General features: G+C 41.9%; 1 protein-coding gene across 3 annotated transcripts in view; it reads right to left on the reverse strand.

Moving 5' to 3' along the window:
* Positions 1-8813: 8813 nt before the first annotated feature.
* The window catches only part of TBC1D1 (TBC1 domain family member 1), a 207408-nt gene continuing 200767 nt past the window's right edge, over positions 8814-15454 (reverse strand). For all 3 annotated transcript variants that reach the window (XM_037897936.2, XM_027822175.3, XM_027822174.3), the window contains one exon: positions 8814-14687. In XM_037897936.2, the coding sequence (XP_037753864.1) occupies positions 14487-14687 (201 nt within the window). In that variant the 3' untranslated portion in view covers positions 8814-14486. The remainder of the gene's footprint in view (positions 14688-15454) is intronic.

The raw sequence follows: 15454 nt of genomic DNA on the forward strand, positions 1-15454 counted from the left end.
AGATTCTGATCTCAGTTACACCAGTGAGATTGAAATCAGACTATGAAGCCAAGGTCTCTAAGAGTCATGTAACTCTGCTCTTTTAAAATAAGACCAACATCACGCTGAACACAAGTTTCTCCTCAGATGAACTTGCTCTTTAATCTTCAGGCACCCAATCCTACTATTTGCATTTGCTCCTTCCTTACTGAAACAATACCCCTATAGTGGTGGTTTTGCTTGTGCAAAGACTGCAGGGTTTAGCATGATTATAACTTAAAACATGCTTACACATTATAATTGAGGTCCAGCATGTCTTGTTTGAGATACAAAGACCTGAAAGAGATGGCTGTAACTATGACACTGTGGAACAGAGAGTAAGAGAGAATTCAGGACTGTTCTGTACTACGTAACTAAAGATAGCGCCACAGTTGCATGATACAGACCTGTTTATGGTACATGGTACTTACAGGGGACCTGCAAAGATTTCAGAAAATATGAACTAACAGCAGGGTTATGAGTGTGATGAAGGCTTTAAAACAGCCAAGGCACCAATAAATAGCTTAGTTTATAATTAGATATTTATTGTCTTTACCAAAAAGTCCAGGTTTCCCATCAATAGGCATTTGTTAACTCACTGCCTTGTGTCTCATTCTGGGATGTCACAAGTACCACTCAGCCTTTCTGAGCTGTGGCTCTGACCTATAGACTAGTGGTTGCCAGTGGTTAATGCAGCACCGACTATTGTGAGAAAATCACTCACCACTCTGATTTAAAGAAAGGGTTGGCTTTGTTATCCATGCCACGATCAGGTTAAATATCAAAGCTCGCATAACACAGAGAAGTGCTTCCAGTGGTAGGAGCCATAAGATAGAGGGGTATAGAGGGGAAGCTGCTGCTATTCCAGTCTATAGGTTGCATTAGCAGTAATGGGGAGACTGCAACACAGCACTCCAATCCAGGGCCAGATTAACACAGGGACGTTAGGGGCTGCAGCCCAGGGCCTTGGGCTAAGGGGGCCCCAGCAAAAATAAATCCATAATTATATACAATTCAGAGGTCACCAACCCGTCGATCGCGATCGACTGGTCAATCCTGGACCCTCTGCCAGTCGATCACAGTCTCTGGGCTGCTAAAAGTCCAGCGACGCAGCAGGGCTCAGGCAGGCTGCCTGCATGCCGTGGCCTCACGCCGCTCCTGGAAGCAGCCGGTTGCTGGCCCGTCTCTGTGGCCAATGGGAACCAACCAATGGGAGCTGCATGGGCGGTGGACGTGGGCAGCGCATGGAGACACGCTGTCCCCCTCCCTCCAGGGGTATGCAGAGACGTGCCAGCAACCGACCGCTTCTGGGAATGGCGTGGGGCTATGGCAGGCAGGCAGGCAACCTGCCTGAGCCCTGCTGCACCACCGGCCGGGAGCAGCCTGTGGTAAGCGCCTCCCGGCTGGTGCCTACACCTTGCACCCCCTTCTGCACCCCAACCCCCTGCCCCAGGTCAGAATCCACTCCTGCACCCAAACTCCCTCCCAGACCCCGCACCTCCTCCAGCACCCCAATCCCCTTCCCCAGGTCAGAATCCCCTCCTGCCAAACTCCCTCCCAGAACCCGCATCCCTTACCCTCTCCTGCACCCCAACACTCTGCCCCAGCCTGGAGCCCCCTCTTGCACCCAATCTCCCTACCAGAAAGAAACTAATATAACAGCTGTTCTAAGAAAGATGTAGGCTATTTTGAATTAACTTAACTATATTCTACATGTTTTAAGACTGAAATGTAACCACAGAACAGTTTTTTGTTAATTAAAAGGCAAGTTTAGTATAGCATTAATAGCCTCGATGCCATAATTGTGATCATTTTGTTTTAAATTAGGAAAAAGACTTGTATACAGGGGCCCCACAAAATCCAATAGCCCCAGGCCCACAGGAGAGTTAATCTGGCCCTACTCCAATCAGTCCATTCTCCCTTTTGTTCCTGGCACACAGGTAACATAAATATTAAGAGTATATCTGTATGGAGCTAGTACAGATAGAAATGCCAAGGTACTTAGTTTTGACCTTTCCTACTATATATGTATTGAAGCATTCCACGACCAGTATATGAAGTCAAGTCAGTGGTTAGGGTGCCAGCGTGGGACACAGGAGACCTGAGTTCAAGTCCTGGTTCTGTCTTGAACTACCTGTATGACCATCAGTAAGTGATTTTTAGTCTCTCTGTACTTCATTTCCTCCTCTGTAAAATGACGATAATAGTACCTTCTTACAACACCCCTGTGAGATAGGGATCAAGGCACTAAAGATTTTGAAGTTCTCAAATACTATAATAATACCTGAGATAAGTAGTATAATTGAACCCGGTATTATACTAATCTTTCCCAAAGGTTCTCCCCATCCCAGTAGTTGCTCATGAGTTAGGATTCTCTTGAACCTTATCAGATCTGGTCAAATTTTCCATAAAAAAATCTTTTCAACAAAAAATGTTTATTAAATGGAAATTGTCACAAATGACTTCCTGATCAGCTCTTCTCATAACTACCACCACCTTTAGGAGTTTGTTTCTCTGCCAGGGAAAACATCTTTAAACACAAATTGTCTGAAACAATATTGCCATCTAGTGGAGAACTAGATTCACTGTTAAAGAGTATTTCTTAAATAAACAAAGAGATACTTTGCCCATCTAACAGTTTAAAGAGGTTTTCCTATTACGCAGACCACCTTCCCCTCTCTCTCTCGCAGCAGTCACAAACCTTCACGATCACAAGGCTCAGCTACTGTAATTGGTTCTTGGTAGCCCACGTCCGGAAGTCCACACAGCAATGAAACAGCCCTGGAGCAGTCACTATTAGAACTTATCAAACAGGGTAAAATGATTTTTCAATTAAGAAACAGGGATGTTAGTTTCCTCCATCCAAATCTCTCAAAGATTTACAGTGAGTATATCCCTACTTTGCAATGGGAAAACTAAAGCACAGAAAAGTTAAGTGGCTTGCCCAAAGTCACAGAGATATTCCAGTCCAAAACATGAATCCAAGGGCCAAGATTTTCAGAAATGCATGTGTGCACTCCTAATTCCATATTTAACTAATTAAAGGAGTTAGTAGAAGCTGCTGGGAGCTCAGCACTTTTGAAAATCAGGCCTTCTTATTTAGTTGCCTATATGTGGACTTAAGAGCCTAACTTTAGAGACCCATTTTGAAACTCAAGGCTTATTCACCACTTTAAGAACATAAGGGTCTTTGATTTGTCCTGTAGTTCAGGTCTAATAGAAAACTCTTTAACAGTGAACAAGAGCCTATAAATATCATTTGTAACTCCATATATAACCTTTTCAAAAGGAAAGCATATAAATGTTTACTCCACCACATTTTCTTTTTCTGAAGGGGAAAAAAAAAAGATTTTTCCATTTATAGGAAGGTTGGTACCAGGGAGGATGAAGACAGGAGTGGTTTCAGACTGATTAACATCTGGTACGGTTGATTGGTCCATTAACACGCTAGTGCTGGCTACAGGAGTTTCAGTTCCTTTTTCTTCACCCCACCCTATCTACATTTTCCTCATCAACATTTGTCTTGTTTACCAGTTCTCTTAGATACACGTTTTCAGTACCAGTTGCTTTCTTGGTACTGGCATGGGAAGCTATGGTTTGTTTGGGGTCAATTGGGAAATTCAAAACAATCAGGAACCTTCAAATTGCACATAAGTTACCTATTTAACAGTGATCTTATTTTTGTTACCCATGTTCTCCCATCCTTCCTTTTGTCTGTCATACTCTTGTTGCATCTTTTCTCAAATGAGATTGTAAGCTCTTTGGAGCAGTGTATGGGGTCAGAATTCATCCCTATAGATTGGATAGCTTTGCTCTAGTTCAACCAGAAATTATGGACTTGATGAAAGAATTACTGGTTGGGGTTTTACTGGTTACTGGTTGGCCTGTGTTATGCAGGAAGTCAGACTATGTCATAATGGTTCCTTATGGCCTTAAAACCTATGAATTCAAAGAAAAAGTATTAAACAGAGAGAAATACCCCTCTCTGTGAACAATTTTGTGAGGCATTCAGATGTCAGTGACAGATTTGGTACTTGGTGCAGGAGAGAGTGTGGATTGTGGGAGGGCATGTCAGGCAGTTACGGCTCCCTGATTCTCAGGGCCTGTGTGCATTAGCTCCATTGATAGAGCAGTTGCGGGACTGCTCTAAGTTAAGCCATGAGGGTAGGTTCCATTAAAGGTGTACTTCCTATGCCAGCGGAGGGTAGGGATAGAAGAGCTCTGGGCTGACACCTCTCTTCTCTCCACTCTTTTCTTCCACCAATGCACCTCTGTGCTGGGAGGGTGCAGAGTGGGAGCAGGGTGATAGTACAGGACCAAGTAGTGGCAAGTTACACCAGTAGGGAGCTCTCATCTCAGAGGGGAATCCTCTGCTGGCCATTTGTGTCTCTGCTCTGCCCAAGTGGCACAAAGCGTAAATTACATTTAACCTGCACCACACTGAGTAGAACTACGTGCTTCTCATACCTACTTCTGTCAGGCTTATCTGCTTTGGTAAATCATATGCCTGGGTCTAAACTTTAGGGAGAATAAATGCACGAGGGGAAAAAAAACTGCTCTCTTCCACCCCAGGCAGACTGCCCATCTAATATGGAAAAAGTAAGGGCCAGATCCTGCCCCTGTTGAAATTAATGATAAAACTTTCTCTGGAAACAAGTCTGGGTCCCTAATATTAAGCAATAAAGAGGAGATAAAATGAAACAAGAAGAGGGGGCTCTGCCAATAGGGGTCTGTTTTTTTTCCAAGGCAACTTCTTCCCTTCTTGATAAACAGGAAAAAAAAATAGAGGTGCAGAAAAGTCACAAATTACTTGATGGCTGGAGAAAATGCCTTACAGTGAGACTTACAGAGCTCAATCTATCCTAGTGTATCAAAAAGACAACTCAGCGGTGACTTGATTAGGATGTATAAGTACCTTCACTGGGGAGAAAATACTTGGCACTGAAGGGCTCTTTAATCTACTAGAGAATGGCATAACAAGAACCAATGGCTGGAAGCTGAAGCCAGACAAACTCAAATGACAAACAAGGCATAACTTTTAAGGGTGAGGGTGATTCCCCAGGGAAGTGGTGGGTTCTCCATCTCTTTCAGCCAAGACTCTGTGCCTTTCTGGATGATATGCTCTAGCCAATCACAAGTTACTGGGCACAATACAGGGGAAACAGGGTGAAATTTAATATCCTTGAATATACACAAGGCCAAACTAGATGATCTAACGGTCCCTTCTAGCCTTAAACTCTATGAATACTCCAGCAAGTACCTTAGTATTCAACTACTTTGGCTGTTACATCTTAATACCATTAGGCTAAGTGGTAGGCAACACAGCTCACAGAAGACTCATCTTGGGTCTTTGTGTCTCATCTTTGGGTTATGAGATATGGTGGATGATGGGAGATGAATGGAGAATGGGCTTTTAATGGAAAGTCTACAACAACCTTCCTTATGGAATCACAACACTATGGCTTCATCTTTTTTTCCAAAGTCGCCCGGATAGTCCATAGTGCAAAGACATTTCATGGCACTTGCTGGGCTCTGGCTGGGTTGCTAAAACCTACAAGTCACACAGAGGTTTTGGATAAATCCGTTGTCAGCTCTTTACTTCTTAAACTCTCATTTCCTCCTTCTTTCACACGTGCTTTTATTCTAAAATGTCTTATAACCATTGAACTTCCTACTTCTTTTTTAAGTAAAGGCTGACAATGGATTTTTTTTTCCTTTTGGGTGAGGCATGAAGCCAGAAAAAAGGGGAAACAAGATTTACTGCCCTTGAAGGCATAAGCAAATGCCTGGTGATTAATAGTTTATATGGATCCATCGACACTAAGCTCTTAGTTAGCTCAGAATCTGCAGTCAGGGCTACCCCATTTTGAGGCAGTTTAATAATGTCTTGTAAGCATCTGGTGCAGGGAAAATAGACGTTCTCTTCTTTCTGAAACTAATGTACGTGGCTTGAAAGAGGCATCCATTTCACAATGCAACTTCTAAAGGAGAGGATCTATAATTGCATTGGTAGAATAGAAATAATGAACAGTAATTAAACAAGCTACCTAAAGATGTTCTCAGGATAAGACATGCCAACAATTTTATTCACCATGGGACAGATTTTGGGAGAAAGAAGTTTTATGGAACTTTCTTCTTCCCCCATGCAATGCCAACCACAGTTGGAATGCAGAGGCAAGTATGCCTTACCCTCCTACCTTCTACACTTGCCAGCAAAACTGATGTGAGATATGCATGGTTCAGCTTCTCAAAGGAGAGGGGATATGTGGCACCACCATGGGCTCCCCTTAAGCTCCAACCCTGAGTGAGGCAGCTGCAATTTCTGCTGGGGCTCCCACTTCAATACCCCACCTCCCTTTTCCCAGCCGCCCCCCCCCGACCGAGTCAGTGTATTAAAGCAGTGATCTGACTCTATTGATCTAGTTTTGCAGCCTGATGATTACAAAGATTTTATGGCCACACTGTTGAACTCAGGTGCCCATATTTAGGTACCTCCATCTTTTTTCAGGCATTTAAAGATGAGACCGGGACAAGGTTTGACGTTAACTGAGGATAACTAAGTGATACGATTCTGGTGAGGACCTTAGAGTTGAAGAGCAGTGCAATGGACTAACTATATTTATTTCTGTCTGACCCAAGGCACTGAACTGCTCCTTGTCACTATTTAGAAACCAAAAATAATGAATGGTCTGGTTGTCTGAAGTATTGCACCACCACCGATGTCTCAGATGCAGTTTAAAGAGGTTTTCCTATTATGCAGACCACCTTCCCCTCTCTCTCTCGCAGCAGTCACAAACCTTCACGATCACAAGGCTCAGCTACTGTAATTGATTCTTGGAAGCCCAAGTCTGGAAGTCCACACAGCAATGAAACAGCCCTGGAGCAGTCACTATTAGAACTTATCAAACAGGGTAAAATGATTTTTCAATTAAGAAACAGGGATGTTGGCCAAATATCATGAAACAAATAGTATTCAGTCAGTTCTTGTCACCCTTAGGAAGTCACCGTTTAGGTGCAGGTGCCACACAATGGTATCTGAGATACCTCCATCACAGCCTCTTGTGATTATATAGGGAAATACTCATAAAAAACTGCTCAGCTGTTATAGGTCACTATAGTGTCTCCCTCGGATGCATTATGCTTTAAATGAAAGTTATGTGCACACAAGTAAAAACACTCTTCTAAAAACAGGTCATTTGCAAGAGGGGGAAAAAACCTACCAAAATATCAAGATTAATTTTAGTCTTGTAATTGTAATTGTAATCAGATCATTACATCCGGAAAAGATTTTTGGATTTGAGAGAGAAAATAGTCAAAATCACTTCAATGAAAAGGAAGGCACTGTCTGCCTACACTGAGGCCGAAAGATTGAGCAAGCATAATGTTTAGCATATGATTCCTTGCTCCCCTCCTCCACTTCTAGCACAATAGTATATAATGCAGCTCAAATCTATTCGTAGAGGCCAGGGAACTGTCCCGCTAAAAGAACTGTGGGGTATTTGTTTTTTGTTTTGGTATTTTTTAAAGTCTGTTGCTAAACAGGAAACAGAAAATACTATTGATACCGTTAAAGCCTGGCTCATATATGTGTTAGATTTTCGAAATTCCTTTTCAAATGTCTTACAGCCACCAGCTCCCCACATTTGTTCCATTATAAGAGTCTTACATGGAAATGTAGAATACTACAGTTGCCCTCCTACTATTGGGCCTTTGCCTTCAGATTCCTGAAAGAACCTTCCAACTACATAACCAAAACCCATGGAACTATATTAGCAAAGAAGGAGAAACATTCACCCAGATGCTCAGCCCTCAGAATCCCCATTCACCCAATCAACACTCCAATTAGCTGGCAACTTGGAGACATTCAACGGGCAAATGGAGGTTACGATGCTGGTATGATCCGTTCCCTCATACCCACACCCTTTTAGTGCAGATGCGAACTAATTATAAAGTGTTTAAACTCCAGACATATTGGCAGGGAAGTTTGAGTTTTGGAGAGAATGGAAATGGGATCTGGGAGTGCAATGGGATGGGCTTCTGTACAGGATGGAGGGAAACAGCAGCTGGAAGGAATCAGTAACAAAGATCAGACATGTCTAGAAAAAACAGGAATTCCTTCAGCTGGTAATCACGTGATTTAAAATGTTAAATCCATTAGATTTAGGAAAATATTTTTCTCTTCTCTGGTCTTCCATACCATCTGTATTCAGTAAGGGGAGTACAGAGGAGAAGTGGGATATAAAGATCTTCTGTTTTCATATATATGCTGAGTGAAATCCTAGTCCTGTTGCAGTCAGTAGCAAAACTCCCACTGACTGCAATGAGGCCAGGATTTCAGCCCCTGAGAATTTCTTTTTCTTTTAAAATTAAAGCATGCAGTTTAATTGTCACATTATCATGTAATACATGCTTGTCTGTACTGACAGAAAGGAATGGAAAAAGTTAGTAATACACGTATCCAATCTGGGTGTGAATGCACCATACTGACCATTATGGAAGACAGTGCAATATGTCATTGACTTGGATGGAGCTTGGGTCTTTCAAACCTTAGCAACTGTTTTTGCCCTATGCAACAGAAGCCCATCAAACAGATTTCAATTTAAAGTTATATAAATATTCCACTGCTTTATTTTCATTTTGTTAATCAGCTGTATATTCAATTATAGCGCACTATCCTCCATGCAGAATGTGCCTACTATAGCAAAAAATATACAGGTGGAAATGAGTGTAATGCAAACACTGATATTCATACACACTGTCACTACAGTAAATTGATAAAACAAAACCAGAAGAGGTTAACATTTAAAAATTAAATTTACTGGGTAAAAACTGCAATGTGCAAACTTAAGTTCATTGATATAAAAATACAAGTCATTTATATGTTGTAGACACACAAAATATATATGGAAATCATTTACACAGCTAGAAGCCAGAAATCAAGTTCAGGATATGATCATGCAAAGCTTCACTCCCGTGACTCACAATGGTACTGCCCCGGGACTGCTCACATATGTAAGGCCCGCAGGAATGGTCTTAAGTCTCTTAAATTCAAGGGGAGAAATGTGTAATTGTTAACAGTTGAATATGGTGACCATTACTGGGTAGCCTTAAAACTTGACAGATGTGATGTTCTTATTCCAGTAAAGGTGAAATTGTCTTCAAACAGACATGACACATGCGCTGAAAAGAATGGGAAAGGTGTATGCATATAAAGTAAAAATGTTGTTTATTCTTCTCCCGCGAGCCAGCTACAGAACTTCCATTAATTAATGGATGTCTATTTGAAAGCAACATAAAAGAACACCCATGCTGGGTTCTCGGGACTCTTGCCACTAATATTCAAATACAATACACAAACCATTGTAGAACCCCAACCTCCCCAGCTGCTCTCCCTGCCCAAAGGAACTCACACTTCTACCCCATTCTTTCCTCTGACCAATGAGAGAAGTAGGATTCTACAAAATTCTCTCTCCTTTTGTGGAACTTGCTCTCATCCCAGTTCTCTAGCCCAGACCTAGCAATTCATTCCTAATGCTTAGCAAAAACGGAGAGAATCTCTCACCCTCAGGCCAAAAGGATTTGCTGCCCATTACAACTCTGCCTCCTGACACCAGACCACCTTGCCTGTGTTACAGGAGTGCTCTATAAAAGAGATGTCTGTACATCTGTAAAGAGTTAATTGATAAAGTACCAGTAGATAGCACTCAGGAATACACAGCCACTTCCCAGGTCTTTTAGGTCCAAGACTCTTGTTGATGCGCATTGCCAATGGCTTCTTTGCATCATCTCTCAATAGCTTGTGAAACGGAACCAATTTAACAAATATTAATCTGTTCCAAGAAAGGGAAAGTGGCCCAACCACCCAAATAAAGGTATACCCTTTTTGCCAAAGCACCCATTTTCAAATGAGTCCCACAGCCCAACACAAGACGCCCCCATGCAGCAAGCACTAATGAAACAAACAGAGCTTAATTTCCACTACAGTAAACAAACAACACTTTAGTTCAATATTCAGATTCTGCAATTGTAATAGGGCAGAATTTTTTTTAAAGATTGCTCCAGCAGTTCTGTAATATCTACATGTGTCTCAGAGATGGGGACGCATACATTAATGTAGCGTATTAAGTAGGGTGGGTCAGAAATTTTCCATCAAACCTGGTTTTGGACAGAAAATTGGGTTTTGACTAAATGAAATTCTTAATGTGAATTGTTTGGTTTCTATGGAAAATTTCAACTTTGTGTTGAAAAACCGAAGACCCAAAACCTCCAGTATGAAAATACAGTCATGGTGCCTCAGGCTCCCATTCTTCTCCATGAGCCAAGCTTCCCAGCTGAACTACGCCTGCCCATCAGGCTCTGAGGGTGTGTGGGCTGTGAGATCAATGGAAGAAGAGTGTAATTACAGTCACTGGGTCAGATTCCAGCCTGTGCTCTGCCCCTTTTTGTACTGCTCCAGGACCGTGTCCTCTGGACATTTTGGGCTGCAGAATAGCGCATTAGGAAGTCTGAGGAAGCTGCTAGTAGTCAGACCAGCCCCAAGACACTGCTCTAATTAGTGCTTGAATCTGAGAGCCACACAGGTAGGCTGAAGCCACTGTTGATCCCCTCTGCCTTCCCGTGTTGTCTCTCCTGAGAGTTGCAACACAGACTCTGGCCTAAGATTTATCCACCTCCTTTGAAAGCGTGAAGAAGCACTCTCATTGTGGAGTGTACATTTTGGAGGGGGAGGGGAGGAAAAAGGGGAATTGAAAGTGAAAAGAAAATACCATGGTTCTGAAGACCACAGTAACATCAGAGAAAGCCAGAGATTTTGCAGTAACCAACTAGGGGCAGAATTATTTAGTGTTTGAGAGTGCAGGTCTGGCACTCAGAAGATCTGGATTTTAGTTTGAACTACCACTAAAACATTGTGCAACCTGTGATAAGTCTCTCAACTCCTTTGTGATTTACTTCTCACTCTATATTAAAGGGGAATCATAATGCTTACCCACTTTTGTAAAGTGCATCGACTTCCTCAGATGACGGGCACTGTGTCATCATTATTCTCAGGTTCTATATAATGATCTCTTAAAAATAAATGGGCCAAGGTATAGACATGCCAACGAGCCAGGAATGAGGGCAGCGGCATGTCCTCATATGTGTGACAAGGAAAAGAAAGCCTGCTATTGCAGGGTGGCATTCCACACGCCAGACCATCGGGCACTGTTGACTGCAAAGCACTAGTGGAGCAGACTCTTTCTTGTCGCAGATGGCATGATTAGCTCTTGCCACGTTACAGGCCAAGTCTCTCTTCTACCGTAGCTGACCCCCTCTCCTGTTCATCATCAGTACCCTTACATTACTCACAGAACGACGACAGCAAAGCCCCTCTTAAGGCGCAAGTTGTGCATGGGAATGAACTCTTGGGACCATCTCCTGGGGAATCCTAGGAAGTTGCTCTCCTTTTCCCCCTTTGTTTTTTCTCCCCCTGTTCTGTGCACCATTGCGGGGATGGGGGAAGGGACAGAGACTAATCACCTGTGGGAGAGGCAAGGGGGAGAAAATTCAGTGAGCTTCAACTTGCAGCTTTCCATAGACCATTCCTTTGGGAGGGAGGGAGGATTTTTCCCTTTTGCGGGCTAGGACATGGATTTATGGGTTCCCAACTCGCTAGTATCTGCTAACTACAGGTAAGGGAGCTGCCTTCTGTTCTGATACAGCAGCCAGCCTGTAGGGATAGTTCAGGATCCTCTCCCCCTGGCAACACAGAACTGTACTGCTATTGATAGAGTCGCCAGGAGCAGAGGGGACCTGAAGGTGTGTGTCAGGGGTGTCATACAAGCTGTATTACTTCTCTCTCATTTATGCATGGAAACACCTGGGCTTTGCAAGGGTTGGAGACTTGGAGCAGGGCACCTCCATTACTCCACACTTTTCCATCCTGCCCCCCCTTGAGATCTAGTGGCACAGGGCAGAAAAGGCAGGAAAATGATCCCATAGAAACAGCACACACATCTGATTCCATGTAAGCAAGGGAAGATCCTAATGCAGTTGTCCCATTAATGCTCAGATCCTGTACTGGGGATGACCAGGGCCTCAGTGTGTCAGTCACGTGGGGTAGTTGCAACTTTAGCAAAATCTGGTGCATTTGTAAATGGACAGGTTTCACCCCGGAAAGCTCTGCTTCTTGGCAAAGTCAAACTGTCACAAACATGTGGACACTTGAGACTGAAAACTGATGCCTACCTACTGACCACACTTTCCTCTGGGAAGAGTTATTCTAGCCCCCATTTCAACTCAGCATCATATTGTCCGAAGGAAAATATATTCTTGAAAAAATCTTTGGGCCAGAGGCTTTCCTCCACTGACACTGGGAGAGAAGGAGAACACGAGCCAAATTACTGCACTCCTTGAGTCATACCAAAAATATACAACCTGAGCCAAGAGATACAGACGCAGGTCCCAAGTTCACAACTGGGGTTCTTAGTGTGTCTAAAAAAGTTTGATGTCCATCAGTTTTCATTAATAACTATTTAAAAATCCTACTGTGATCTCAGGGAAACTCTTAACATATTAGCTTCTGAACTATCACATAGAGAACTTTGTTTTTGTTCTTAGATGCAACAAAACGTGCAAACATAAATTTTGGCATGGATCATTAACTTTTCTCTGTTGCTCTTTTGTTTAATGTAAAAAGCCAATGTATGAGTAATGGCTCCAAGATGTCCAAATGCAACATAACTTCGCCCTCCAACTGTAAAAGAGTACGATGTAAAGAGATTTTAAAATGTGAAGTGTGAGCTTCTGTATGGTTTCTCAATTCAAAAACAAAACACAAGAGGTAAAGAGATTTGTAATGTCTGGCTTGTATGGAATTTAGACTCTAAGCAAACAGTGTGGATTTGGAGAACCAGCCACATTTAAGAAATTACAGGAGTCAATCTGTGGTTTAGAAATTAAAGAGCAAATTCTCCACTTTAATCCACATGGTGGGATTTGATTCGCATCAGAGATGCACATTACAGCTGCAAGCAGGATGTACCATAGAGAAACATGCATGAAGATAAAAGATCTTCCACCACATTGTGGATTAGAGAAATAAATGTGCCCTAATATTTTAAGAATAAGAAATTGACAATTTAGGAAACTCACATCTGAAATAGTAATCTCCGCTATAGCAGCAAGTTGATACCTGTAACACTGAGTTTGGGGAAGAAAAAATTTGTGGTACTCTTTAGTCTAATTAAACAGCAACAAGTTAACTGGATCTCCTTAGATATTACTGCACCTGTAGTTGAAAAAGTGGTGCTTTAACTGGCCAAAAAACTACTTTCATTGTATTTTACAGAAAAGTGTACTTTTTAAAATGTGCAATCTTTCTCAAAAGAGGCGTTGTAAATAGACCACGGTCCTAATTCATACTTTAGCACAATATCCTTTATAAAGCAGTTTAAGTATGTCTGGCACAAAATCAAGCTTTGAAGTGCCTCCACCATTTCGGAGAAAAAGTCTTAAACATTGTTCTTCTCCAAAGGGTGGATAGGCACTGAGTATCAAATGAAACTAAAAATCAGCAGGCATTCGGTTCCCTGAAAGAGGCTGTCTGACATCACACAGCAGATCAGAAATAAATAAAATGACCCCTTTAGGTATGATGATAAATCCATTACAATGCTGTGACAGTGACAGACTCTACCATGACGGTCAGTGTATTCTGTTGGGAAAGTAAAATTCAGTTACCTTCAATGATACATTTATCAGATCATGTCAATCAACAGTACTAAAACAATGGATGTCAAAACAAAACGTATTAAAACAGTATGTTTTATAAAAACTGATGGAAAAATGCCCCACAGTTATAGTTACGTACAACCAAGTCCAGCTCTCCAGGGTCTGCTAAGTTAACACCTTTAAGCACACAAAGCAGTTATTAGAGGCCTTAATAAGATGACTAGTGGAACCCAGCCGAGTCACAGGGGAATTACACCCTCAGAAATCTATCTAGTACGATCACAAACCTATCTGTGAATGCTAATACTGTGTAGCCCCAAAAAGGCAGAGTCAGTTCCGAAGCTCTTCACTGCTGTAATTCTCCAGCCTTTTACAGGACATGCTATTTAACGTGGAGTTTTCTAAATAGAAAAAGGAACACACGTAACCAATATGAAGCACTTAGGTTTAGAAGCACTTATGAGTCCATGAGTGCAAATATTTACAGTACATTGTATCTGGAGTGTACATATGTTATTTAGTGAAAGATATATTTTTCCTGCCCATCGTTATATTGCATATTTTATAGTTCATAAGAATTGTATAAGTTAACAAGCAAGAGTCTCCTCCCTGAGAAACGTGCTTCTCATATTTTTGCAGACACTCCCATTCCCTCAATCGGCTACAATGCTAGGATGATGGTGTCAAATCCCAATGATGACAGTAAAAAACAGTTCTTCCCTTTGTGGAACTTGTCTGCTCCATTCCAATTGCAGCTGTCAGTTGGCATCCATGCACTCTTGCCTGGTAAGTAGATGTTTTCCACCTGGGCTGCCTGTCTGCATGCGTAGATCTTCCACTGTCTGCAGCAAAGCTTTCCTCTCCAGCTCTAGAGTGAGAATGGATTGCTTCAATTTGCACTCGTTGTTCAGTAAAATTTCTACTGTAGCTTCTAGGTTTTGGATCTTTCCATTTGCCACCTGAAGTGGGAAAAGAAAACAAGAATTTACTAAAAACTGTGAAACGAGTGGACCTTACAGACAGAGTTCTCCTCAGTCCTTCAGGCTTTTAAAAGGTCCTACTGAGATAGGTCATATTTACAGTAGATTTTCCAATTATGTAGAAAACACACACTGAATTAAAGTGTAAGTACTGCTACTTCCACAAACTTAGTATTACTTATAAATAGCATTGTCTACAGACAACAATCCATTTTCTCTCTCTCTCTCTCTTTCTAATCTTTACTGTTTAGGCACTAGTGTGATTAAACCTAGAATATAATACAGAGCAGAGAAGATTAAAAGTTAAATCTACAAATAATTAGCTAATAGATCTATTTAATTAAGAATAGCATCACTATTAATCCAGGGCTCTACTCACTACAAAATTACACTCCATAGGTATCAAGGTGCAGAAACATCATGACTCAGAAGGAAAAAATGTGTCTGCGAACGACTGAGGAACAAACCTTCCACTATGTTTCCCGTGTCTAGAGGTTACATTTTACCAAGCTGAGTAGGATTTGAATAAGCATCCAAAGGCCTGTATTCCATCTTACCTACTGTGTCATCTAGCTTCCAAGTTTTTGTTTTTGATCCAAGAGGCTTGAAAATCTAAATATATAGCCCATCTCTTACCCCCATATTCCCTTCTAACTACCCATGTACTCAGAAGTTGTATTAAAATGTTTCTTTGCAGATCAGACAGAAAGAAGGAGCCATGAGGAGTTCAGAGTGGATCAGCTCCT

The sequence above is a fragment of the Chelonia mydas genome, chromosome 4 (assembly GCF_015237465.2).
Source record: "Chelonia mydas isolate rCheMyd1 chromosome 4, rCheMyd1.pri.v2, whole genome shotgun sequence".
NCBI classification, from domain to species: domain Eukaryota; kingdom Metazoa; phylum Chordata; order Testudines; family Cheloniidae; genus Chelonia; species Chelonia mydas.